Here is a 27,794-nt window from a genome sequence, read left to right as displayed (position 1 = left end):
AAGTTAAATCAGAAAGTTACATTAGCTATCAGGAATATGATTACTCAGTCTGTCATGGGGTTGACTTGATTCCTGATCTTCCAGCATTTGGTTTGCCATGTTGGAACTTCTCAAGGGTATCCTGTTTATTCCTCCCATCCCCTCGCCCTCAGCTATTGGAATGCAAACCCAACTCGTAGGAGAGTGGTGTTTGATTTGTCCACTTACCCTGCACCAAAAAAGAGATTAAGAGCACTCTGCAGCAACATCACTGGGCAGTCAGAGAACAACTGCACATTAATTGTGCTGTTTACTATGGGGCAGATGGAACTGAAGATATGTTAAGTACAATTTTCCCCTTTTCAGATTCCCAAATTGTGCCAATTCATAGCACTTTGATCCCTGGGTCAGAGGTTGTGAGTTCAAGCTCCAGTTCATTATTTCTGGCAAATAAATAATTCAGTTGCTTGCGACGTGCTTTGCAAGAGAGGCATTTTTCTAAACTTGCTTCTTAATTCTCCTGAAGTGTTTCAGATCAGCTGAGGCTAGCAAAGGCTGGAAGGTGAGACCCAGCAGCTCAGCTAGGGGTAATAAAAGGGCTGAAGAGTATCTCTAATCCTTACTTGTACTTTTTTTCTTTTCTCTTCCTCCCCGGTTCAGCTCCTCTGTAAATGCAGTGTCGTGGTCGCCGTCTGGAGAGCATGTGATCAGTGTGGATAAAGGAAGCCGTGTGGTACTTTGGTCAGAGGTTTAATTTGACGTGACTGGAAGATGACCAGGCAGTCCCTTATATGCACACAACTTCCAGCCCCACGCAGGAGGTTGGCCTGTACCACGGTCCAAACCATGGCACGCAGTGTGACAGAGTGAGCCTCCTCTGGTACATCAGCATCACTGAAAGGGCAGTCAGACAACAGCAGTGAACTCTTGTACATTTACAGTCAACCATGCGAAACACATTCTCCACCTGCTGGAGTATATTGCTTTAGGAACTATATGGAGGGTCTGTGCTGTGTACCAGCTGCTGTGATCTACTTAGGGATGTGGAGCCACCCAACTTGACATGGGTTAGCCACCCAAGGTGCCCAGTTGTTTACTCTGCCCGTGGCTTCCTGATGCCATAGCAATGGTAGTGGTTATTGCCATTGTGTCTGCTTTGCCTGCCTCCCTCCCTACGCTCTCCCTTCTGACCTGGATAAGTATATTGATCTTAATTTTTTTGGAAGACATGAGAAACAAAAGTATGGGGTAGCGACAGATGGTATGTGTTTGATTATTTAAGTTCTCTGGTGAAGTAGCTTGAAGTGATGGTTTGATGTGCTGTAATAAGGGGGGAGGAGGGTGATATTGTGTAGTTTGCTTTTCCTGTAAGGAGCTGTAAACCATGTGTGAAAAGATTTCCCCAAAAGGGCAATTTACTGAAAGAACAAGCAATTCTTTTTGCACTTGTTTTTTGCATATGGACCACAATGGAAAGGCCAATTTATTTCCCATCAGAGTTGCCCTCAGAGTTGAATTGCAGAATCTTTTCAGGTGGGGAATATACACACACTGGCACTGATAACCGAGCTACACAATTTTGTTCTGTTTATCTTTAATAACATACTGATGCACCTTGCCCAAATCTATCTAATTATATCCTCTGTTTGTCTTCAGTAATCACTGATTGATCTCGCTCCTCATTCTATTTAATCTTGCATTCTGCTTTTCATGATGTGCCCTAAGTTAACAAGGTAACGTATTGCTCAGTCTTCTTCCCTCTGGTAAGTTGATCGCCCCACACTCTAATCTGTATCCTTTGTACAGAGGAGCAGCTCCTAGATTCTGCACTTTGTTCCTACTGCACCAGAGAGGCACATTCCAATCTCACATTCAAAATGTTTTTTCCGAAGATGCTGAGGATGCTGCCAGGATAACACTGAAAAACACAGATGAGAAGATCCCAGGATGGATTCTCAGCTTGTTATCTTAGCTGGTGTTTGAGGCATTAGTTTGGAGCCTTATAGTTGTTCTTGGTGTTCCTCGTCTAGGTAGGGGAAAGATCAGCCAGGATTCCCAGGTCTGACTATTGCTGAGTGAGTGATTAGAAAGTATGGGCGTTGGGTAGGGTGGGGGAAGCGTTTAGTTTTGCTAACCACATGGCCTGCCAGCATTCTCATTTTAGGCACGCACATTTAAACTGAGTACTAAAAAATCCTGGAGGATGCCTATGAAACTGTACACTAATAAGAGTTGGCACATTTAGAAGAGGAGCGGAAAAAAAGCTGTGTCTAAGATAATAACTTTCAGGCAGCACGTGTTGTAAAGGTATTGATTGTTTCTACATATGAAGCAAATTTCGACAAGAAGCTTCAAGATATGCACTCATTAAAACTTCATGCAGCTCATGCGCAGATCCAAGTTTTTAAATGAATTACTGTGTGCAATCCATATCAACAGCATCCCTCATTCTAACAGCCCATACCAACTGAAGAACAATCTGCTTTTGCCAAGCAATGTTTGCACTATTCAGCAGCTGACTAATGGAGTGTTCACAGGTACATGTGCTTTGTACAGATGCTCACTGATGGCGGAGATGAAAAGAAATTGCCGCAATAACAGCAGACTCTTTGGCAGCAGAGAGGAGGCTTGTTGGTCGCAGTAGACACTTTGCCATAACACAATTGCTGGAGAGCCGAGTATAGTCTCTGTAATGTGGACTTCTGGGATCTGGGTTCAAGTCTGATCTGAGCCAATGGGATGAGGGCTGATCAAATACATTTGTGTGGAACGACACTTGCAGCCAAGCCCCTATTAGGTGCGCAATTACCCATTATTTGCACTTAACTGATTGGTTTAAAACCTGATGTGTTGCATGGAGAAACTTCTCAACCGCACAGCGGAAGAACTCCACCGGAGGTTAAGAGGAAATTATCTTGTTCATGCTGACCCAATGCTGTACCTGGTCCTTGAATGCTTTGTGAAAAAAGTGTAAAGGGAGCTTTACTCTATAACACAGGTGGCATCTGATCTGAGAGTTTAAGACATTGCAGAGGGACCTTCATTGTGCATTTAGTCCAAGTTGTGTATGATATTGGAATGCTGATGAGGCAATGTCAAGGGGTCAGTACTCTTGTCAAACCTGGAAATACTTGCTGCAACCCTAACTTTACTCTGTATCAAACCCATATTGAACCTGAGCTGGGTCCAATACACAGTTTAAATAGAGAGTAAATCTCCTTCTGTTCCAGTACGTTTCAGCTTTAGTCTGAAAAGTGTGGTTGGCAGATTGCTTGAGCTGGGCCCAGTTTTCACCAGGAACTGAGACTGTGCAAACTCAGCTCATGTGAGTTTTAAAGTTTTTTTTTGAAAAAGGATAAACTTTCAATTTTCCATCCTATCTGTCTTTCTGGATTTAAACCCATATTCATAAAGGCTAAGACCTAATCCACTGCATCAGGTAGTCCCACATTTAATCAAAATAAAGCCTTCAACAACAATTCCCATACATCAAAAAGCAGAATACTGCAGATGCTAGAAATCTGAAATGAAAACAAAATGCTAAATACAGTCAGATTAAGGTTCCATCCGTGGAGAGAGAAACAGTTAACATTTTGGGCCCTGTGATCTCCCATCAGAACTGGGAAATGTTAGAAGTGTGCTAGTTTTTGAGCAGGGGGTGGGTGGACAAGTACCGAAGGATGGTCTGTGAGAGGGTAGAAGGTGGAAAAGACCGAAAGACAGAAGAGTTAGTGCCAGGATCACAGAAAATGATAATGGGGCAAGAAAATAAATAATTGGTGCCTAGAGCAGGTGTACTGCTGATTGCAAACAAAAGAAACGGAAAGGAAACAAAATGGGCAGCAAGATTTTGGTCTGAAATTATTGAGTCATGAAGGCTATGAAGTGCCTAAATGAAAGATGAGGTGCTCTTCCTAAGTATTTTCCCAGAGGTGCATCAGTCTGTCAGCTGTTTGGTGTTTGCCCATCCCAATGAGTTTTGGCAATACTGAAGGAGCTGTTCATTTTGTAAGCATTCGCTGTGTAACACTGTTCCATGTGTAACAATGCTCATATTGAGCAGCCTTTCTATTTAGTTTCTATTGGGGGTAGAGTTGGGGAGGTGGGTGGTGTGCACATTTACATGCTCTTTAAGGTCAAGACTTTATACTTGCCCCTCAAAGTTGCATATTGAATGTTCAAGCACTTGAAACTTTTTATTATTACTGATCCACATGGAAGAGAGTTCAGTTTTGTTGTGGATGCCCATTGCATGTCTGGCCTGTTGTCACTGCAGCCCACTCTGAATTGAGAAAAGAGCAAAAAAGTGTCTCCTGCTGTAGTTGAACACTCAGACCCAAACTTTCCTTGATGACAACGGTTTTACCAAATGCACCATTAAGAAATTACTTGCACTGTGACTGCAGACAGATTTGTGCTCATGAACTAGGGCGAAAGCAATGAAGGCAGGGTCCAAACTTTGTTCTGTGTGTGTAGTTGAGTGGCATGTTCCAATTACCTCGTTTGTATCGATGCTTTAAGAGTACTTGCCACATGCACTTTAAATTTTTTTCCTGAAGAACATGGCATTGTAACTGCCATGTTGCCTGGCTGAGATTTGGCTTACTTGTTATGGCTGAATCCTGTGTAATCACCACCAACTTGCTCTGTAAATCTGCCAGTGCTGCTTCATTATAAATGTTTTTTTATAAAAAATAAAGTGAATTCTAAAAGCTGTATCGAGTTCTGAGTCGCCTTTTCAACTTCAGGTGATGTTTTGTGTTTAAATTTGTGAACAAATGTTTGAGACAATTTGAGAGTGAGGTTGTTTTTAAATTCTTGGAATCCTAGAATCCCTACAGTGAGTGCAGAAGGAGGCCATTTGGCCAATCATGTCTGCACCAGCTCTTCAATACAGCATCCCACCAATGCCCATCCTCCATCCCTATAACACTACACATTTATCCTGCGATAATTTTAGGGCCCGAAATCCACATAACTGGCACAACTTCAGACAATAAAGGGCAATTTATCATGACCAGTCCTTGCCCTCCTTTTCTGCTACATGGCTAAAGCTGCACATAACACCAGGTTTTGGTTTTGGTATGGTACTAGTTGACCTAAAATGATATAGTAGAGAAGCAGGCCACTGGGTCTGTTTTGCCTGGGCTATACAGCAGTTCTGTGTGGATTTGAAACTGTGCTTATGCTAAGTTTGTTGTTCTCAGCTGATGAACTATGGTACTGCACTGGCCATAGTATCTATAGGGCAAGGACGGTGGGGATCACAATTCCTGATCGTTACTTAGTCTCTTGCAGACAGAAGAGTGTGTATGTTGAGTAAGGATGGAAATGGATGCACTAATGTTTGAATGACTTGCCACCACTAATCACCTCAGCGCACATTGGCACTAGTCATTTGGGTAATTCATGTTTGGCCCCTTCTGTCCGTGTTGGCTCTCTGGTAGAGCAACTTTTCTCTTCAAGTTCCATGCCTTTTCCCCAAGACTTAAATTCTTTCCAGATAATTATCCACTTCCTTTTCAAAATCCACGATTGAATCTGTCCCTACCACACACTTGAGCTGTGATTTCCAGATCCTAAACACTCGCTGGATCAAAAGCTTTTCTCAATGTCAGTGTGGAGTTTGCACATTCTCCCTGAGTCTGCGTGGGTTTCTTCCTGGTGCTCCAGTTTCCTCCCACAGTCCAAAGATGTGCAGGTTGTATGGATTAGTCATGGTAAATATGGGGGGGATAGGACAGAGAGGAGAGCATGGGTGGGGTGCTCCTTCAGAAAGTTGGTGCAAATTCTGAGTCAAGTGGCCTTTTTCTGCGCTGTTGGGATTCTACGGTTCATCTTTCTGGTGCTTTTGCCATTCGCCTTAGTTTGGTGCCCTCTTGTTCTTAACCCTTCTGTCAATAGAAACACATTCTATCAATCTTGTCCGTACACCTCATGATTCTGAACACTTCTATCAAATCTTGCAATCTATTTTTCCAAAAAGTACAGCCCCTGCTTTTCTAATTCAAGTAGCCAAAGTTTCTCATCCATGGATCCATTCTGATGGATCTTTTCTTCACCTTCTCCAGTACTTTTCATACCCTTCCTGAAGTGTGGTGGCCAGAGCATGGCTTGGGGCTAAGTAGAGGATTAAAGTTACACTCTAGATCAGGTAAGGTTTTTGAACAAGTTGGAAATATCCTGACAACTTCCTAAATCAATATTTCTAGACCTTTTCTCCAGAAGTGAAATTGTCCAATCACTCCTTTGTGATGCTGTGATCATGTCCTATCTCCTATACTTTAGCTCTCTAGTCCTGTGATGCAGGTTGTGATTTTAAAAAAAAATTCAAACAGCTCATCTTTCTTCTTTCATGTTCTGTGGGCATTGCTGGCAAAGGCAGTGTTTGTCATGTATCCCTAATTGCCCTTGAAATGAATGGTTTGCTATGCCATTTCAAATAGTAGTTGAGTTGACTACACTGCTGTGCTGTGGGCCTGGAGTTAAATGTAGGCCAAGCTAGGTAAGATCGACAGAGTTCCTTCCTTAAGGGGCCATTAATGAACTAAATGGGTTTTGGTGACAATTGATGGATTCATGGTCGTCATTTCTGAGGCCAGATTTATAAAATGTATTAATTGAATTTAAATTCCACAAGTTTTCAGAGTGGTATTTAAACCCATTTCCCCAGAACATTAGTCTAGATCTTGATTACTATTTGTGACATTATTACTGCACTGCTGTCTCATTTGCTACTGAAAGCTTCATCCATGTCTTTGTTTCCTCTTTATGACTATTCCAATGCATTTATGGTTCATCTCCCACACTCTACCCTCTATAAAATTGAGGTGTTCCATAACTGCTGCCACGTGTTAACTTGTAACAAGTCCCATTGCCCTATCACCACTGTGCTCGCTGGCCTATAATGGTTTCAAGTCCTTCCATGACCATGAATGTTAAAAGACATTACACACACACACAAATTGTCTCCAACCAGCCTCTCCGTCAACCTTTATAGTGCATCTCTGCCTGATCCCAATATCCCTTACATCCTATCTTTCTGTTGCCTTTTTCCATCCAGGGCTGACTTGCTCTCCTTTCCACGTTTTCTCTTAATGTGTGCATTATTTTCATCTTCACTGCTGCTTTATAATTGTCAGTGCTCATGGCGCTGAACACCAAGGTTGAAGAAAGACCTGGAAGAAATGATTAGCTATGGATTATTGAAGGGAGAATTGCACAGGTTGGAGATTCTTAGAGTATATAAGAAATGTGCAGCTGTGATGATCTCAATGTGTGGAGGAAGAAGTATATTAGAAGGAACTGGGAGGGGAATTCAAGGAGCAGAGAGTGTTATAGTATCGATAAAATAGAATATTTGCAGTGGAGAGAGGGAGAAGCCTAACTATTAAGCTTCTTTTAGCTTCACTTATATAACTACGTTTGTTTATAGTTACCAGGACATTCTGTTCTAGGCCAAGTGATGAAAAAAAATTCCAGTAATACAAGAGCTGATGAGTCAGGCAGATTCTGATTATAAGCAGGATTAGAGATATTCTTAGCATTACCAGACAAGGGTCCTAGTCACTGATGAATCCCTATTCCTGAGAGAAAATAAATAAAATGTATTTAATTCATCAGATGTTTTTAAATACTTTTCAATCCCTGAACTTTCTGAAACTTTTTGGATAATTCATTTCAAGATGGAACAGTGAGTAAGTTGGATTAATTGCAAAAATCACCAGCATAGAGAAATAAGATTTGGTCTCTCTCGACATTGCTCTTGTATCCAAACTCTCTGTTTCCGGGGAGTTCCATATTCCATAAATTTGAAATCCAAGCCTCTCTCATCCTTACACATATTAAGTCCAATTAATCCATCACTTCTGGGCTCACTGACCTACATTAGCTCCTGCTTAAGTAATGCCTCGCTTTTAGAATTCTCATCCTTGTTTTCAGATCCCTCCATTGCCTTGCTCCTCCCATCTCTCAAATCTCCTCTAGCCCTTCAACCCCCTGAGATAATCACACTTCTTTAACATGGCCTCTTGAGCATCCCTGACCTTAATTGCTCCTGCGCAACAGGTTGTGTATAAAGCTGCCTAGGTCCTGGCTCTGGAATTCCCTCCTTGAACCTCTCTATCTCTACCTCTCTTTTCACCTTAAAAATACTCCTTAAAGCTGACCACTTTGACCAACCTTTTGTCCAATATTTCATAACATCTACTTCTGATGCTGGGTGTCAAATATTATTTTATAATCCCCCTGTGAAATGCTTTATTAAATTAAAGTTGCTACATAAAGCAAATTATTGTTACTAATTTTACGGCCTGATCAATGAGAGATTTGGTCCCATTTGTACCTCTTTGTTTGCGGGGGGGAGCGGGGGGCAGGATTCAACCACTACTCTGGAAGAGTCTGGATTTTTGGAGTATGTACTGATTCAAGTTTATCGTGTAAGACATCATCCACATTTCAGAATGCTATCCACCTGTGTAAAGCAGGAAGGAATTTCTAGACTATAATCTCAAGTGCCTTTTATGTATTTGGGGCAAGTTTTGTGCAAGGTTATTAATACTTTATAATGTTGAATGGGGTAGAATTCAACCATGTCCAAACTACATGTCTCTTCCAAGACTCATCCATATGAGTTTCACGAATAGGACCTGCCCACTCCACCCTTCCTTTTGTGACAATTCTGCTCAATAAATCACCTGAGCAGTGTATTTGCTTCTGATGATGACTGAAAAGGCATTCGTAAAGTATGAGCTGGATTACCAAATTGTAGAATTTGACACTACAGAAGAAGCTAATTTGGTCCAACATGCTTGTGCTGTCTTTAAAGGAACTTTCCCATTAAATGCACTTTTTCTGTGTGAATTCCCCCCCCCACCCCCCCCAAGTGTTTATTCAACTCCCTAATCAAAGGAGGAGTCCCAACTCTTTATCAAAACCATCATTTTACTACCCAGGCTCTTTTGCTGTCAGATTATTAGAGAATTCAAAAAAGGTGCACCATCTCTAGCAAATATACATCCAAGCATCTACCCCACAGATCTGTGTAAGCTCAGTCATTAAATATGCAATGACTACAGAAAATCCATGTATGTGTGTTTTCTTAGGAAAAGTAAAATTTGATCAATTAATATGGGTTCCCTTATAAACAAACTTTAAAGTGCTTGGCTTCTTAATATAAAACATAGGTTTCAAGGATTGCATTACTGTCTAGACCCCAGGGTATATTCCAGTACAGGCCAAACAATAGGCTACAGTATCATGAACATTTACTAAACCTATTCTTTCTCTTCTCTCCAACAATTTCCTGACTTATGCTTTGTGTGCAGTTCTATACACTGAATATCTTATGGTACCTCACTTAAGCAACCATTCACTTAGCAGGTGAGGTAATTTCAATTATAGTATTCCCTCCTGGCCAACAATGAAATTGTTCTTGCCCAATGTCCATACGCACCTGCCCCAACCACAAAAATGGGACTCCAAGGTGTCTTGTCCCCTTCCTGAACCAGCAATGATCTGGCCAGTTGCAACTCACACAACTGTTGCCCGAATGGTGACCAGTTGACTCACTGCAGCCACTGGGGCTATTGGTCAAAACCATATCAAGCAGTACCCTTACCAACCTGAGTTACCAGGATTATGCTGTTATGTTTAATTGGGGTGTCCTGACAAGTGAGTGGTTTCTTGTGTACGTCAGGTGTTAATTTGCAAACTGTTGTCGTAAATCTCTTCAAGCTGTTATCAGATTATTTGTAGTTATTAAAAGATTTGTACATGAAGAGGTGTAACCTTGATGAGGATTTGCTGTGCTGACAATGCCCTGTAAGCTTCTCAGGCTGACGGGTCTGCAAAGATTTACTCAAACTTGCCAGAAGATTTCAGATCTTGGACACGTGAATGGGAATTATGAACCATTTTCCAATGGCTTAGGGATGGTTCCAGCAAATCTTCCTTACTATAAAGGACTCCAGTTTCCATTTCTAGGTGCTGTTGTTGGGCTCACCTGGCCTCTGAAGAGTTATTATCTGGTGTGCCTGCAGGCCAAGAGTAGCTACTTGCCCAAAGGGATTGTCCAGGAGGTGTTGAAGGCTAGTGACTAGCTGACTTCTTGTGTGTTTTTGTTCGAAGGCTTTTCAGGTACTCATTCAAGAAGCTCCCAGTGTTTATTTTCATTGTTTCATTGTTGTTTGATTGAAAATTATTGCTGCGGCCAAGAGTTTTAGCAAAGCTCCCAGGAGGTTTGTCACTCAGTTTGTTTAAAAACATCACTTTATTTTGAAAAGCATCACTGTTAAAGATAAACTTAGCACCCTGTTTGTCGTCATGCCTCTGATCTGTCTCAGTCTTTCCATTGCTAAGTGTTACTCTTAACATTGCTCCGATGTCAAAAAAAGTCTTTAATTTGAATGTAGCATTGTCATTCCATTCTAATACAGCATGGGAGGTTTTGTCGAATGCCATTTCTGCTTTCTTACTTTTTCTCCATTGTTCACGCAATTAGCAATAAAAATGTTAAGTGCTGATAGTGTGAATGGGGCGCATATGTGATTCTGCAATGGGGGAAGCTTCTGGGTGTGTAATCTACTGTTGGTAGCTACAGGTGGGCTTTGAAAGAGCCTTCCAGACAAACAGGGAGACTCTGCACCTGAGCCAAAACTCACCTTCCCACACCATTGCAATTAATATAAGACTTATATAAAGGATGTTTTACAAAACGAAATTTCACTAACAAGTATTTCACATTACATTAGTTCATTTTATTTGTGTGTGCATCATTGTTATTTGTTGAGACTAGCATGGTCTTTTTTATATTTTTCAAGAGATGTGGGTGTTGCTGATTAGACTAGCATTTATTGTCCAGCCCTAATTGCCCTTGAGAAGGTAGTGGTGAGCTGGCTTCTTGAGCTGCTGGAGCCCTGGTGGTATAGGTATACCCACAGTACTGTTGGAGAAGGAATTCAGTAGTCCTGAATTCCTTCTCTTTCTCTTTCTTCCTAGGTCTTTCACTGACCTAGCAGCAGTGAAAGAATGGCAATATATTTCCAAGTAAGGATGGTGAGTGGCTTAGAAGGGTCTTCCAGGTGATGGTGTATCTGCTTATCCTTCTAGGTGGTAGTGGTCGTGGGTTTGAAACATGTTGTTGAAGGAGCTGATTTGCTGCAGTTCATCTTGCAGATAGTACACACTGCTGCCACTGTGCATCGGTGGTGGAGGGAGTGAATGTGGTGCCAATCAAGTGGGTTGCTTTGTCCTGGATGGTGTCAAGCTTCTTGAGTGTTGGAGATGCATTCATCTAGGCAAGTGGAGAGCATTCCATCACACTGTGGACTGTGTTGACTTTGGGGAGTCAGGAGGTGAGTTACTTGCCACAGAATCCCTTGCCTCTGACCTGCTCTTTTAGGGCACAGTATTTATATGGCTAGTCCAGGTGAGTTTCTAATCAATGGTAACCCCCTGGATGATGATTGTAGGGGATTCAGCAATAGTAATGACAAAGCATACCGTTTAAAGAGAAGGAAACGAGAGAGTTCAGAATGTAGTGTTACAGTCATAGTTAGGGTGTAGAGAAAGATCAATTTAATGCAAGGTAAGTCCATGCAAAAGTCTGACAACAGCAGGGAAGAAACAGTTCTTGAGACGGTTGTACATGACTCTGACGGAAGAAGGTGGAAGAGAGAATGTCTGGGGTGTGTGGAGTCCTTAATTATGCCAAAGCAGTGGGAAATGTAGACAGTGTCGACGGATGGGAGGCTGGTTTGCGTGATGGACTGGACTACGTTCACAACCTTTTGTAGTTCCTTGCGGTCTTGGGCAGAGCAGGAGCCATACCGAGCTGTGACACAATCAGAAAGAATGCTTTCCATGGTGCATCTGTAAACATTGGTGAGAATCGTAGTTGACATGTCAAATTTTCTTAGTCTTCTGAGAAAGTAGAGGCATTTGTGTGCTTTCTTAACTATAGTGTTGGCATAAGGGGACCAGGACGTTGGTGTTTCAGACACTAAAAACTTGAATGTCTCAATGCTTTCTACTTTGTCCCCATTGATGTAGAAAGTGGCATGTTCTCCTTTACGCTTCCTGAAGTTGATAACAGTCTCCTTCAATATGTTGACATTGAGGGATAGATTATTGTTACCATGGCAGTTCACCAGATTCTTTAACTCATTCCTGTACTCTGTCTCATCATTGTTTGAGATCCAACTTACTTCAGTGATGTCGCCAGCTAAAATAGGGATGAGGAAAAATGTCTTCTGCCAAAAGGTAGTAAATTTATGGTATTCTTTACCATAGAGGGCTGTAAAGATTGTGTTGTTAAGTATGCTCCAGACTGATATAGACACAGTTTTAATCAGTAAAGGAATCAAATGTTATGGGATGAGGCAAGAAAGCAGAGTAGAGGATTTTCACATCAGATCTGTCATAATCTCATTGAATGGCAGAGTGGGTTTGATGGGTCAAATGGTTCACTTCTGCTCCTATGTCTTCTGGTCTTTGGTCTGAGATGACTGACTACTAACAACCACAATCATCTCCTTTTTGCTAAGAAGGACTCCAACCATCAGAGAGGTTTCCCCTTTCCTCACTAGTTCCAGTTTTGCTTAGGTTCCTTAATGCCACACTCAGTCAATATGGCCTTCAAGTCAAGGGAAATCACTCAAGAGTTCAGCCCTTTTTCCACGTTTGAATGAAAGCTGTAATGAGCTCAAGAGCTAAGTAGACCTGGTGGAATCCAAATTAAGCATCAGTGAGCAGGTGATTCCTAAGCAAATGCTATTTGATGATCCCTTTCATCACTTTACTGATGATCGAGAGACAACTAATGGGCAACAATTGACCAGGTTAGAGTTGAGTTGCTTTCTGTGTATAGGACATACCTGGGCATTTTTCCACATTGTTGGGTAGATGCACTGGAATAGTTTGTTTAGAGATGTGATAAGTTCTGGGGCAGAAGCTTTCAGTACTATTGCTGGAATATTGGCAGGGCCCATAGCCTTTGCAGCATCCAGTACCTTCAGCCATTTCTTGATATCATGTGGAGTGAATCAAATTTGCTGAAGATTGACATCTGTGATGCTGGGGAATTCCAGAGGAGGTCGAGATGGATCATCCAGATCAGTAAGGACGTGTGATCAGTGAGGGGAGATTTCAGCCTGAGTGAGACAGAGACTGAGTGAGTATATTTGGGGAATTTGGTTCAAAGTGGAAGTTTGGTATATAGGAGGCAAGGAATGCTTTAGATAAGTTTGCTGCAGAAAGTGTGATTAAGATAAGAGTGCTGGGAGATGGGTAATTAAGGAAAGAAGGGAAGGAGATATTCTTTTCCTTTTTCTTTTCTAACTTTCTCAGCTTTCAGAAAATGGCCTTAGCCTGCTACAGCAGAAGAAGCTGGTTATTTGGTGAGGATCTGATAAGTGACTACAGTTTAGTCCATTCCTAAGCTTTCAAGTAGTCTTGCAACTGGTGGTATGGAAATTAAACATTAAATATAAAATTGAATAAAATAATTAAATAGTTAATTGGCCTGCATTAACAGGTGATGTGTTACAGCTGCAGCATGTGGGTACTCCTGGATGCCCATTTAATCCGTGACAAACACATCTACAGTAAATGTTACGTTCAAGCAGCTTTGGCTCAGACTTCATGAGCTAGAGGTTGAAGTGCTGACACTGTGACATGTCAGGGAGGAGGGAGGTTACCTGGATTCTTTGTATCAAGAGGCAGTCACAACTCTTAGGACAGGATCTTTTGATTTGGTCTGTTTTCAGGGACGGTAGGACGTGAGTGCAGGTGAGACAGTTAAGGGACAGGAGTACAGGAGTCTCAGCCTTTACAGTTGTCCAACAGGTTTGAGGTTTCTTCAGCTTGTTCGGGCGAGAGTGAGGGCTGCACATTGGATGAGCTAACTAACATGGCATTGTGGTACAGGAAGCTATTCAAGCAGGGGAGGGGAGGAATGAATGTATTACTAGTAGGTATAGTACAGTCAGAAAGATCTTTGTGCAAAGAGCATGAGTCCAGATGGCTGCGTTGTCTGCCCTGTTCAAGGGTTTGGGAATATCTACTCAGGGCTGTAGTGGCATGTGCATTGGGAGGGGGAGGACCCGTCATTCCACTCCATGTATATACCAATGACATAGGCAGGTCAAAGAAGGAAGTTCTGCATAGTCAATATGAGAATCTTGGAACTAAAGTAAGAAGCAGAACGTCAAAGGTCATACTCTCTGAATTATTACCTGAGCCAAATGCAAATTGGCCTATGACAAATCAGATTAGTGAAATGTAAGAGTGGCTTAAAGACTGGTGCGAGAGGAAAGGGTTCCAGTTCGTGGGGCACTAGCACCAATACTGGGGAAAGTGGGATCTCTACCTTTGGGACAGTCTACACCTGAATCATGTTGGGACTTGTGTTCTTGCAGGCCATGTAACTGGGAAGTAGAGACAGTTTTAAACTAAATTATTTGAGCAAGGTTTCATATTTGGGAAGATCTGGTAAATCAAAGATCAGAGACAAGGCAAAAGAGAAAGGTGTTATTATGGGAAATGAAAAACAGACCATTACAGGAAGGGATAGAAAGTACAAATCTGACAGTAAATCAACAGATGAGATGAGAAAAAAAGATAAAAGGCTAAAACTAAAAGCTCTATCTAAATGCACAAAGTGTTTGATACAAAACAGATTAACTGACAGCGCACGTTAAATTAAATAAGTACAATTTGATAGCCTTTATGGAGACCTGGCTGCAAGAGAACATAGATTGGGACCTAATTATTGAAGGGTACAGGATACTTAAGAACTACAGAAAGTGAAGAAAAAGTGGAGGGGTGATTCTGTCAGTCAACGATGTTATTAGCACAATAGAGCGGGATAATTTAAGTTTGGGAAATCAGGATACGGAAATGGTTTGGGTAGAGATAAGAAATGGTAAAGGTAAGAAGTTATTTGTGGAAATTGTGTACAGGCCCCCACCTAACAGTAAGCACATCGTAGGGTAGAGCATAAAGGAAGAAATAATTGGAGCTTGTCAGAAAGGCACAGAGATCTTCATGGAAAATCTTAATTTTACATGAAGACTGGAAAAGTCAGATGGAGAAAGGTAGCCTAGATAAGGAGTTAATTGATTTATTTGGGATAGTTTCTTAGAACAGCACATTCAGAGAGCAGGCCTGGTATTATGTAGCGAGATGGGGATAATTAACAGTCTCAGTGAAGACACCCCTTAATAGTCGTGAGCAAAATACGATTGAATTTTAATTACAGTTTGAGGAAGAGAGACTATGACACTATGGGTGGGATTTTACGCCGTCGCTCCTCCTGAAACCGTAAAATCCTGCCCAAGATTAAAGGATCTTTCCATGATCTGCCCCTTGCTCACACCGATTCCCATGGCAGGTGGGACTGGTTGGAGTGATGTTGCAGTATTGAAAGAATGGATGAGGGATCTAGGAGAGGACATAGGGTGTGGAGAGTAAAGTGGAAAGGGCCATGTGTCCTGGGTGTGGTGTAGGTCTGGTGGGAACAATCAGTTAAGAAAATTAAGAGCCTAAAAGCTGGTATCATACAGGCCACATGTGAATCCTTCTCTGGGTATTTGTTGGCAGTGTCCATACAGGATTTTGAGTTATTTTAATTAACCCTGTTGAGAGTGTCCTTAGACGTCATCCAAGTCATTTATAAAAATTGTAAAGAGTTGATGTCCCGATACTGATCCCTGTAATTCGTTGCTGTTCCTTATATCCTGTTCAGTCTTTGGACCTGCCACCTGTCTTTGCACGATCAAATGTTTTTCGTTAAGTTTGATACTAAATTTAATCTTTTTAGTTAACCATGGATGGTGGGTCCGTCTCTCAGTCTTTTCCTTACTTGTTGGAATGTATCTCTTCTGTCTGAAATATCCCATCAAATATTTGCCACTGCATCTCTGTTGACCTCTCCCTTAACCTAATTTGCCAATTCACTTCAACCATCTCAGCATTACTGTCCTCATGATTGCCCAGAGTTAAGTTTAAAAACACAGGCTGGCCCTGCCGGTCTCACCAATGACTCGTCCTTCCTGGTTCCTAGCCTCCATGCAAGCTGCTAATCTCCTGCTCCCCTCTGTTGAGTTAAACAAGGGATAAAATGATTTAATCTATCAAATGATTGAAAATTCTAAATATCTTTATCAAATTCTTTATCAAATTTCTCCTTGACATCCTTTGCTGTAGAGGGAAGAAGTCCAGTTGCTCTTGTCTCTCTGTATAACTCGAGCTTTACTCTAGTAAATCCCCTTTGTACTCTCTCTCTAAAGCTTTGACAGCTTTAACAGAGTGCCCAGACTTTGCCACAATTTTCCAGTTAGGAGCTAACCACTATTTCAAAAAGATTAAGCCTGTCCCACCCACTTTTGTAATCTATGCTTTAGTCATAAAACCAAAGATCCATCTGCTTTTGAATAGCTTTCTCACATTGTCCTGCCATCTTCAAAGATTTGTCTATATATTTGTATTTGAGTCAGAGTGTGAAAGGATAGTGTTTGACCCGATGTCCCACCCAGTCCCAGGGTGTGAAAGACCTGTGCCTGACCCACTGTCCTCTCCAGTCCCAGAGACTGAATAGACAGTGTCTGACCCACTGTCCTCTAGTTCCAGAGTGTGAAAGAAAGTCTCTGACCCACTGTCCTCTCTAGTCCCAGAGAGCAAAAGCATAGTGTCTGACCCACTGCCCCTGCAGTCCCAGAAAGTGAAAGGCCTGTGCCTGACCCACTGTCCTCTCCAGTCCCAGAATGTGAAAGGAATTAATCAGTGCATAATCCTGGTTCCTTGCTTGGATGTTCTTTTTATTATCCTGCTGTATATGAAAGATCCTATATTTGAGGAGTTGATCAAGATTTTTTTTTTTTTGCCTTTTTTTCCACCCAGGTCCCACATTTATCATACAGTAACATTGCACAAAGGATGAGTGCCAACAAGAAAAATATTGTCTACAAAAAACTCTCTCGTGACAAAGCGGTTTGTACTTTTTCTTCTTTTCTTCCTTGCCTCTTTTTTTCTAAGAACACAAGCAAACAGAACAAGAAAAGTTTTTGCTGTGCATACAAGCTCTATACAATCTACCATGCTATGGAACCTAACCACAGAATACAATACAAGGAGAATCAATAATTTCAGACTGATTCAAAAGAAAACACTGGTTGGCAAGTGGAATCTGGTAGAGGCATTACAATGGAGAATGCACAATTTGATGGTGACTGACAGTTTAAATGCCAAGCATTGTTTGAAATTTAAACCAGACAGCTTGCCCATTGTGAATTATTTATTTATAAAATTACAGACTGTACCCAACCAGTCTGTAGTTGCAAAATGCAAATCATAGCATCCATAATTATATGTGATTCCAAGATTGGACAACATTTGGTAAACAATCTTCTGTCTGCTAAGAAAAATGCTGACGACCAATTTAAAAGTCAGTCAGGCTCATAGCATGGTCATTTGCATGTACAGGGAGCTGCATATATTACATAGTGCCCTGCTCTGTGCATTCAGAAAGAACATGCACACACATTGCGCCTGTTTCAGCTAAACAAAATAAGTGACAACCATTCACTGGTTCATTCCTCAGAGTCCTTGACCAATTAGAGTCAGGACATGCCAGGGCCTGCAGCACCGGGCACCCCAAGTCCAGGAACACTGGGCACCCCAGAATTCTCAGGAACAGCTTGAGGAGAAAGACCGTAGATTCACCACCTACGATCTTCATAGTTGCATGATGCAGAGAGAATTGATTAACTAATTAAGATAATTATTTTCAGTGAATTAGTTCACAAAGACTAAGACATGAGACATAGAAAACTGCTATGTTGGAAAGCAAAAGTCTAAATTCACTTGCTTCTCCTGAGCACTTATCATTAGTTGTGCCTCAAATTATTCATATATTGTAACCCAGAGTATAATTTTACTACACAAATTGTTCTAAATTGCCTTTGAATCAATCACTGTGTTAACTGATACCTTCTTCTCCATGCGTAATCTATCCATCAATTGATCACACACTCAATAAAGTAATATTCCCAGAGAATAAGATTCTCACCTCCTCAAATGTAGGCCATGTCCTCCAGTTCTCAGTGCTATTCTCAGTATATTTGCTTCCTCCTTCCAAATCATTAATATATATTGTAAACAGTTGCGCTTCCAGCATTGATCCCTGTGGAAGCCTACTAGTTACAGGTTGCCAACTTGAAAAAAAATCCCCTGAGCCCCACTTGCTGTTTCCTGCCCTTTAGCCAATTCTCTATCCATGCAAATATACTACTTCCAACATAGGAGCTCTTATCTTGTGACTTAACCTTTTGTGAGGTACTTTGCCAAACACATTCTGGGAGTCCCAATACAACACAATTACTGATTCCCCTCTATCCATTCTGGTTGAGACTTACTTGAAAAGCTAATGAATTAGTCTCCCTTTCATGAAGCCATGCTGATTCTGCTTCAATAGGTTATGAATTTCCAAATGTGCTGCTACTACATCCACAATAATTGATTCTAATATTTTTGCAACATTGGATGTTAGGCTAAACAGTCTTTGTCATCCACTTTTTGATTTCCTCTATTTTTGAATAGGAGTGTCACATTTGCAGTTTTTCAATTGTCCAACACTTCTCCAAAATCCAAAGAATTTTGGAAAATTACAACCACTATTACTGTAGCTACTTCTTTTAGGAACCAAGACTGCCATCAGGGCCAGGGAACTTATCTGCTTTTAGCCCCATTAGTTTGTCTAATACTACTCTATACTGTTCTCATCTCAACACTCTAGTTTTAAACACTTTCTTTACACCAGTTATTTTAAAATCTGTACAGTCTCTCTCTCTCTCTCTCTGGATCCTGAACTTCATAATTCACAGACTACAATCAGTAAGGATAGGCAACAACACCACCTCCACAATCATCCTCAACACTGATGCCCCACAAGGCTGTGTTCTCAGCCCCCTACTATAATCCTTATACACCTATGACTATGTGGCCAAATTCCCCTCCAAGTCAATTTTCAAGTTTGCTGACGACACCACTGTCATGGGTTGGATTTCAAACAATGACGAGACAGAGTACAGGAATGAGATAGAGAATCTGGTGAACTGGTGCAGCAACAATAATCTCTCCATCCATGTCAACAAAACGAAGGAGATTGTCATCAACTACAGGAAGAGTAAAGGAGAACATGCCCCTGTCTACATCAATGGGGACGAAGTAGAAAGGGTTGAGAATTTCAAGTTTTTAGATGTCCAGATCACCAACAACTTGTTCTGGTCTCCCCTGCCAATACCTCTACTTTCTCAGAAGACTAAGGAAATTTGGATGTAAGCTATGACTCTCACCAACTTTTAAAGATGCACCATAGAAAGCATTCTTTCTGGTTGTATCACAACTTGGTATGGCTCCTGCTCTATCAGAGACCACAAGGAACGACAAAATATCGTGAACGTAGTCTAATCCATCACGCAAACCAGCCTCCCATCCATTGACTCTGTCTACACTTCCTGCTACCTCGGCAAAGCAGCCAGCATAATTAAGGACCCCACACTCTCCAGACATTCTCTTTTCCGTGTTCTTCCGTCGGGAAAAAGATACAAAAGTCTGAGGTTGTGTACCAACCCACTCAAGAACAGCTTTTTCCCTGCTGCTGTCAGACTTTTGAATGGACCTACCTTGCATTAAGTTGATCTTTCTTTATACCCTAGCTATGACTGTAACACTACATACTGCACTGTCTCGTTACCTTCTCTATGAACGATATGCTTTGTCTGTATAGCGTGCAAGAAACAATACTTTTCACTGTTAATACATGTGACAATAATAATTCAAATCTAAATCTCTAATCCAATTATTGTAAACTCTACATTGTCCCTATCTCTCTATTTGTTACTTTAAACTCCACACTGTCACCATCTCAACACTCCAGTTTTAAACTCTACACTGTCCCTATTTCGCTACGTGAATTACTTTAAAATCTACACTGTTCCTCTGTCTCTTTCATCCAATTGTTGTAACCTCTACACTCTCCTCACCTCTATACTCCAGTTATTTTAAACTCTACAATACCCCTATCTCCACACTCCAATTATTTTAAACTCCACACTGTGCCCCTATCTCTATACTCCAGTTGTTTTAAACTCTGCACTGTCCCTATTTCCTTATTAATTTAAACTCTCTAATGTGTTTTTTGTTCCTTTACTAAATTGACTTCCTAAATTCTGTTAACATGGTTTATTTTTCTGCTATTTTCTGTTTGGATTACTTGACAGCAGGTTAATGGATGCATTCATTTAATGGAAAAAATATAGCAAGAAATTGTCTTATAATATTGCCAATCATTTCTAACTACTCTATCTGCTTTAATTATTTTATAGATTGCCACGTATTTAAGCAAAAGAGACTTTGTGGATCATGGCAGCCATACTGACCTTGTGGGTAAGTGAATCAGTGTCTGGTCTTTCCTGTTCCACAATAACATGGTAATTTATCATTTTCTTCCACTTTTAACCCCATCAAAATATTAGGAAGAGTTCCTACTGCACGAATCCAATCTGTCTTCCTGCTCTCAGATCTCACTCCAGGCTGAGAGTGCCATAGACCGCCTGGAAAATTTAATTCTATGGGGTAGTGTTCATCACTCTGGTGTCTGACTCTGTGGGGTAGTGCCCCTCACTCTGGGGTCTGACCATGGGGTAGTGCCCCTCACTCTGGTGTCTGACTCTGTGGGGTAGTGCCCCTCACTCTGGGGTCTGGCCATGGAGTAGTGTTCATCACTCTGGTGTCTGACTCTGTGGGGTAGTGCCCCTCACTCTGGGGTCTGACCATGGGGTAGTGCCCCTCACTCTGGTGTCTGACTCTGTGGGGTAGTGCCCCTCACTCTGGGGTCTGACCATGGGGTAGTGTCCATCACTCTGGTGTCTGACTCTGTGGGGTAGTGCCCCTCACTCTGGGGTCTGAGTCTGTGGGGTAGTGTCCCTCACTCTGGGGTCTGACTCTGTGGGATCGTGCCCCTCACTCTGGGGTCTGACTCTGTGGGGTATGTCCCTTATTTGGAGGTCTCACTCTGACACTCTATATATTTTCATTGGCAGAACAATCAGTAACCAGAGATTTAATGCAATTGACAGAAAAACCAGAGATGTTGTCTAGGAGGTTTGTCTACTCAGTGAGCTGTTGTGACCTAGAGTAAGCGGCTGGAAGCAGATTCAACAGTAACTTTGAAAAACAGATTGGATACTTACTTGAAAAGAAAATATTTGTCAAATTATGGGGAAAGAGTAGATGAGTGGAACAAATTGGATAGCTTTTATGAAGCGCTAGCACACGCAGGATGGAATGTAGACTCCTGCCTTGTTGTACAATTCGATGACCAATTGAATCTTGCTCTTTGAAAGTGTCAGCTCATGATTGCATACAGGTTCCACTTGTAGCCTCCTGGTAACTGACTCAAGTGGCTAATCTAGCAAGCTTAGGCAATGAATGTCCAGTGTTAGTTTTGCTGTAGTTAACTCCATAGCTTGAACCAATTCTGTCCTCCCGCAAAGTCCCCACACGTGCACTTTCCACAAGACGTCAGTGGTGAAGCCTCTGGCTGATTTTTTTTTAAATATCTCAAATTTATTTGTGTCTATAATGCTGGTGTTTAAATTGATTGAAGGTGTGTGGACTTGGCTTTTGTAGTTTACATCTTTGGGTTGAGAAGGGCTGGTTGAGTGGGCCTGAGGGAAGTTATGAATTGCTGTTATGGGATTCATGGGCATTATGTAAAGTCGGTATAACCAATATTCTGCTTCTCTCTGTAGATGGCGTGCTGCTGGTAGATACTGGTTTCTTAAAGGAGCAAAAGGGTGAGTTCTGTCCCATCAGCAGTATGAGAAGGGCCCTCTCCGCTTGTGAAGTGAACCACAGTCATCATGTCTTCACACCACTGATTAAGTTTTTACAGAAAAAAAGGCCAAATAAAATTTAGCCCCAAAATACTCAGCATACTTTTGAAAGTGGATTTGGGTCAGAGTTACTCTCCAACACAGTGGAATGAAACCTGGAAGTGACAGCTTCTGATATCTGATGTTAGAGACAAATATTTTACTTACCAGTCACCTACTTACTCTCCTTTGTCTTGGGTTTAATGGAGATGTTGATCATTTAAAAAATTCATTTTATCCTTACTAATTCCCAAGATGTCAGAAAGGCCGCGATTTATTACCCGTTGTCACTTGCCTTGAGAATGTGGCACAGATGCTGGAACTTCTTAAGTGAGTGCTGCACTAATAGAAGTGCCATATTTTAGTTAAGATAATAATCACAGAACCCTACAGTGCAGAAAGAGGCCCTTCGGCCCATCGAGTCTGCACCACCCACAATCTCACCCAGGCCCCACCCCCACATCCCTACACACATTTACCCACTAATCCCTCTAACCTACGCATCCCAGGACACTAAGGGACAATCTTAGCATGGCCAATCAACCTAACCCACACATCTTTGGACTGTGGGAGGAAATCGAAGCACCCGGAGGAAACCCACACAGACATGAGAATGTGTAAACTCCACACAGTCAGTGACCCGAGCCGGGAATCGAACGCAGGTCCCTGGAGCTGTGAAGCAGCAGTGCTAACCACTGTGTTACCGTGCCGCCCCAAGACCCCATCTGCCCAGAAAAATGGATATTAAGGATCCTATAAAACTTCCTCCCTGGTGTTTTGGCCAACATTTGTTCTTCAATCAAACATCACTAAAACAGATTATGTGTCCTGGGATGCTGTTAGTGGGACACAGTTCAATTTTCAGGCCTGAATTTTGACTTTTGTTTAACATTCTTTTAATTTCACTTCAGAATTCGCAAACAGATTTCAATGAATAGCACATTTGTAAATGGACTTGGCATTACACCTTTATTTTGGGTTAAGAAGGACTGGTTGTGTGGGCCTGAGGGAAATTTTAAATTGCCATTATGGGATGCAAGGGCATCACGTAAAGTCACCATTCAGAAATAGTCCTCATTTGTATGCAGATTGCCCCACTTTTAGAACACTGTGATTTCAGGCATGAGATGCTGATGAGGAGAACGTGCAAGTAGGTAGAATATTTTGTCAGGTCTCCAAGGATAGCCATTTTGGAGCTGCTTGAAGATATTTTGTTGGCACAAACTGACCTCACTTGCTTCCTGAAGATCCCACTGACCTGCTGTGTATTTCCGCACTATCACTTCTTTCTTCAATTCTTCCTATCTGTCTAATCTTATGCTCTTGATCTATCCTCAGTTTATTGCAGATTGAACTGTATTTTCCACTATGGATCAGAGGACATAGAGATGATTGGGCAGGCATTTAAAAGAGACCTATATGTCTCCACAATCCAGGTGTACCCTCCAACAGGCGAACAGGCAAAACCCCTGACCAAGGCACAGGAGCGTCTGATGAAGAAGATTGGAGACAAAGCTTTGCCCTTCTGCTTTGAGGTGTGTTCTGCAATCCGCATTAGCAACAGAAAAGACTGGTTGAGCAGATTTCAGCTGGTGGGTTGGGAAGAGTTGGTTGAGCAGAGGGTTTGATATCATGGCCATTCCTACCAAAATGAGCTCCAAGCCTTTCCAATAGACCAGAATATCATCTGGATTCCTATTCAGCACTGCAGTCACATCACCAAGTTAATAAAACTTCCCAAATATGGGAACAGGATTCGAGCATCAGGCAGAGTCAGGTTTTATGGAAATTCCCATGTGATTGAATGAAATGGAGTGCTTGGCACACAAAGTTGATCAAGTATCTGTAAGGCAGCTTCAGCCATGGAAGCGACATGATCATTTCCTGCAAGGTCAAAGGAGCTTGACTAGAAAAATCACTGTGTGAAGAAGGGCTGGGGTGACGCAACAAAATAAGGGAGCAGCTAATGAAGAGGAATGCAAACTAAGTGAGGTTACTACTCTAAGTGTTAGATTATCTGTTAGCCACAATTAACATTTATGTCTTTCCCTTTAACAGTTCCCAAACCATCTTCCCTGTTCTGTATGTCTTCAGCCTGCTGCCAACGACCCAGAAAAGGTAAGATCTGAAAGTTCTACAAAATGAGTATAGGGCACACTGTGAGCAAAAAGGAAGCAGTTGGAAGTCACGTTGGAACCAATGAAATCGGCAGACTTTCAGGAGTTAGGAAGAAGATATTAAAAAAGACTTCAAACGATTACTCCAATGCCACATGCTCATCTGTATAGAAACAAGAGGGCAAGTGTATGTAATTGCATCGGTGGAGAAGGGTTGCAGATCAGGGAAGAGATAATTCGGGGAGAAACAAGGCATATCCCTTTAAAGGGAAAATAACGAATGTCCAAAGCTAATGTTCCGTGGATGGCAAAGGAAAAAAAATCAAATACAATAGCTAAAGGAAGTGCATGACAAATATCAGGAGCAGGATTCAGTTAATGACCAGGGAGATTATGGAAAGTACAGGAGGGAACTGACAATGCTAATGTGTGAGGCAAAGAGAGGTTATGAGAACAAATTAGCAGCTAACATTAAAGTGAACACAAAAGATCTTAAAAACATATGAGGCAGTATTTTCCAGGCCCACTGGCAACAGGGAGCCCGCAGGAGGTCAAAAATCAGTTTCTGGATGATTGGATGAACCTTAGCAATTATATTCTCAGCGTTTTAAAGGTGATTTGAATTTCTTGGCAAACAATGGTAGGAGGCTCTCATGTATTAGCTCAAAACATATGCTCATTAAAAGGCCATTTCACCAGAATTAGGTTCCCTGCCAACAAGAAATTAGAAAGTTTACATTCCCAACTGCTTGTAACTGATGTGTACCTGGCGAGTTAGATTTCTATAGTTAATGGTGAGCTGCCACTACATTATCCTCTTTGGGGAGTGTCTATAAGTGCCAGAGTATTTTTGAGACTGGATGGTGGCATTGCAAGTTGCATGGAGGATGGACCAAGAAAGGGAGGAAGGTTTAGAAGGGTAGGGTAGAGTACTGCCTGGACAAAGTTGAAAGGGAAAGTGCAGTTTTTCCGGATGTCCTTCAAATGTGGAGCGTGGACATTCGATCCTCGTGGTTAAAAATGGGGATGGTGAAGTCCTGCCTGCCCCTGATGCAAGAATCAATGAGCTCTGGGCTATTTGCAGATGCATATGCAATAAGCTGAACAGCCATTCTGTCCCACAAAAGAAATCGCACACACTTTCACAGCCACCATCAAAATTAGACTCCAGAATGAGATTCCAGCCACAAAATACAGCAGTTCTGTAGTAGATCAAAGGCAACTCAATTTGGGTTGAATTAACAAAGACTTCATTGCCATCAATAAATAATTATACATACAAAAGATCAGACTCCTCATCCTCCTTCCTAATTGGCTCTGCTTCCTGCTTTGACAATTCATTGGCTCTGGCCTGATCACATGGCCCTTAGGTAATGCCCTGTTAAAGGATTACACGACCATACTCCTTCCCTCTTATCTCCAGAATTTCCCTATAGAAGAACAAAGAAAAGGATTAGTAAGGTAAGTTTTTTTTTCATAAAAAGGCAACAGGAATATCCCATGGAAAAATGCATCATAAGTTTAGTCCATCCAGAAAGTCCTGGGCTCTGCCTCAGTTCTGTGATAGGCTGTTTGTAATTTGAAAGATCAGACCAGACAGAGGCAAATGACAGACCCATCAACCCAAGGTCTATTTGCTCTTCAGTAGCTGCTGGCTTCTTACTTACCAAGAGCATTGGTTGCTCTGGTCCCATATTCTCAACCGAAATCCCAGTAATGTAGCCTGATACCTTCAAAATTACAGCACCAGTGGCCTCTTGATCCCTAATGTCCATCCCTGTTGCCTTCCTTAGATGGTCTTTTACTTTCTCTTCCAAAAGATGTGATCCTTTTACATTGACCCTAAAACTTAAAAATGTAACTCCCTCTCATTGGAATGTACCTTTCTCCCATTTCATAAGAACATAAGAAATAGGAGCAGGAGTAGGCCATCTGGCCCTTCAAGCCTGCCCCGCCATTCAATAAGATCATGGCTGATCTGTCGTGGCTCAGTTCCACATTCCCGCCCTCTCCCCATAACCCTTAATCCCCTCTCTTATCAAAAACCCATCAACCCGCGTCTTAAAAATATTTAGCGAGGTAGCCTCCACCACTTCAACGGGCAGAGAATTCCAGAGATTCACCACCCTTTGAGTGAAGAAGTTCTTCCTCAACTCCGTTCTAAACCGCCCCCCCTTTATCTTGAGGCTGTGCCCCCTAGTCCTACCGTCCTTTCTGAGCGGGAAGAGTCTCTCCACCTCTATCCTATCCATCCCATTCATCATCTTATACGTCTCAATGAGATCTCCCCTCATTCTTCTAAAACGAGTACAAGCCTAGTTTATTCAGCCTCTCCTCATAGCCCCCTCAACTCCGGCATCAGCCTAGTAAACCTCCTCTGCACTCCCTCCAAGGCCAAAATATCCTTGCGTAAGTACGGCGCCCAAAACTGCACACAGTACTCCAGCTGTGGCCTCATCAATGCCCTATACAGCCGCAGCAAGACCTCCCTACTTTTATATTCAATCCCCCTCGCTATGAAGGCCGGCATCCCATTCGCCTTCCTGACCACCTGCTGCACCTGCAAGCTGGGTTTTTGCGACTCATGCACAAGGACCCCGAGGTCCCTCTGCACCGTCGCCTGCTGCAGCTTTTCTCCACGTAAGTAATAATCCTTCCTACCATTATTCCTACCAAAGTGGACCACCTCGCACTTGCCAACATTAAATTCCATTTGCCATTTCCTGGCCCATTCGCCCAGCCTATCTAGATCCTTCTGCAGACTCTCCACACCCTCCGCACAATTTGCCGTTCCACCAATCTTGGTGTCATCAGCAAATTTTGACACCATACACTCAGTTCCCTCCTCCAGATCATCTATATAAATGGTGAATAGCTGAGGCCCCAGCACCGACCCCTGGGGCACTCCACTAGTCACCAACCGCCAATCCGAATAGCACCCATTGACCCCCACTCTCTGCCTCCTATTTGACAACCAGTCCTCTATCCATGCTAACACCCTACCCCCAACTCCATGTCCCCTGACCATCTGCAATAACCTCTTGTGAGGTACCTTGTCAAACGCCTTCTGAAAATCAAGAAAGACCACATCCACCGGCTCTCCTCTATCCACCGCCCTAGACACATCCTCATAGAACCCCAGTAAATTTGTCAGACACGACTTCCCCTTAACGAAACCGTGCTGCGTCTGCTCTATCAAGCAATTCCCCTCAAGATGCCTTGCTATTTCCTCCTTGATGACCGATTCTAACATTTTACCTACAACAGACGTTAAACTAACCGGCCTATAATTCCCCGCATTTTGCCTGGCACCCTTCTTAAACAACGGCGTAACATTAGCTGCTTTCCAATCTTCCGGCACTTCCCCGGAATCCAGCGACGTCTGGAAAATAACCACCAAGGCATCCACTATCACCTCCGCCAATTCTTTCAGAACCCTCGGATGCATTCCATCCAGTCCTGGGGACTTGTCCACAATCAGCCCCTCCAGTCTGTCGAACACCGCCTCTCTAGTAACAGTAATGTCATTGAGACCCTCCAGTCCTACCACCTTTCCATCGCTAACACCTGGCAAATTATTCACGTCCTGCTCCGTGAAGACCGAAACAAAAAAGTTATTCAAGACCTCAGCCATTTCCCCATCCCCTACCACTAAGTCCCCCCTTCTCATCCTCTAAGGGTCCAACGTTCACCCTAGCCAGCCTCTTCCTTTTTATATACTTATAAAAACTCCTGCTATCCTTTTTTATATTAAGCGCTAGCC

At 42.3% G+C, this 27,794-nt stretch overlaps 2 protein-coding genes across 8 annotated transcripts in view; both read left to right on the top strand.

Annotated features, from left to right (window-relative positions):
• Positions 1 to 4,689, top strand: part of atg16l1 (ATG16 autophagy related 16-like 1 (S. cerevisiae)) — a 70,957-nt gene extending 66,268 nt beyond the window's left edge. For all 5 annotated transcript variants that reach the window (XM_080185404.1, XM_080185403.1, XM_080185402.1 and 2 more), the window contains one exon: positions 640 to 4,689. In XM_080185404.1, coding sequence (XP_080041530.1) covers positions 640 to 733 — 94 coding nt within the window. In that variant the 3' untranslated portion in view covers positions 734 to 4,689. The remainder of the gene's footprint in view (positions 1 to 639) is intronic.
• A 5,157-nt stretch (positions 4,690 to 9,846) lies between these two features.
• The window catches only part of LOC145340880 (S-arrestin-like), a 50,324-nt gene continuing 32,376 nt past the window's right edge, over positions 9,847 to 27,794 (top strand). Inside the window, exons 1-7 of one of the 3 annotated variants that reach the window (XM_080185400.1) lie at positions 9,847 to 10,116; positions 11,155 to 11,333; positions 16,879 to 16,968; positions 20,364 to 20,424; positions 21,792 to 21,836; positions 23,253 to 23,449; positions 23,973 to 24,032. In XM_080185400.1, coding sequence (XP_080041526.1) covers positions 16,915 to 16,968; positions 20,364 to 20,424; positions 21,792 to 21,836; positions 23,253 to 23,449; positions 23,973 to 24,032 — 417 coding nt within the window. In that variant the 5' untranslated portion in view covers positions 9,847 to 10,116; positions 11,155 to 11,333; positions 16,879 to 16,914. Of the gene's footprint in view, positions 10,117 to 11,142; positions 11,334 to 16,878; positions 16,969 to 20,363; positions 20,425 to 21,791; positions 21,837 to 23,252; positions 23,450 to 23,972; positions 24,033 to 27,794 lie in introns of all 3 variants that reach the window. The other 2 variants (XM_080185401.1, XM_080185398.1) reach the window with 2 other exon arrangements.

This window comes from Carcharhinus amblyrhynchos, chromosome 3, assembly GCF_965287045.1.
Source record: "Carcharhinus amblyrhynchos chromosome 3, sCarAmb.v2.hapA, whole genome shotgun sequence".
NCBI lineage: Eukaryota > Metazoa > Chordata > Chondrichthyes > Carcharhiniformes > Carcharhinidae > Carcharhinus > Carcharhinus amblyrhynchos.
The sequence above is the reverse complement of the archived record's forward strand: the minus strand, read 5'-3'. Positions and strand labels throughout refer to the sequence as shown.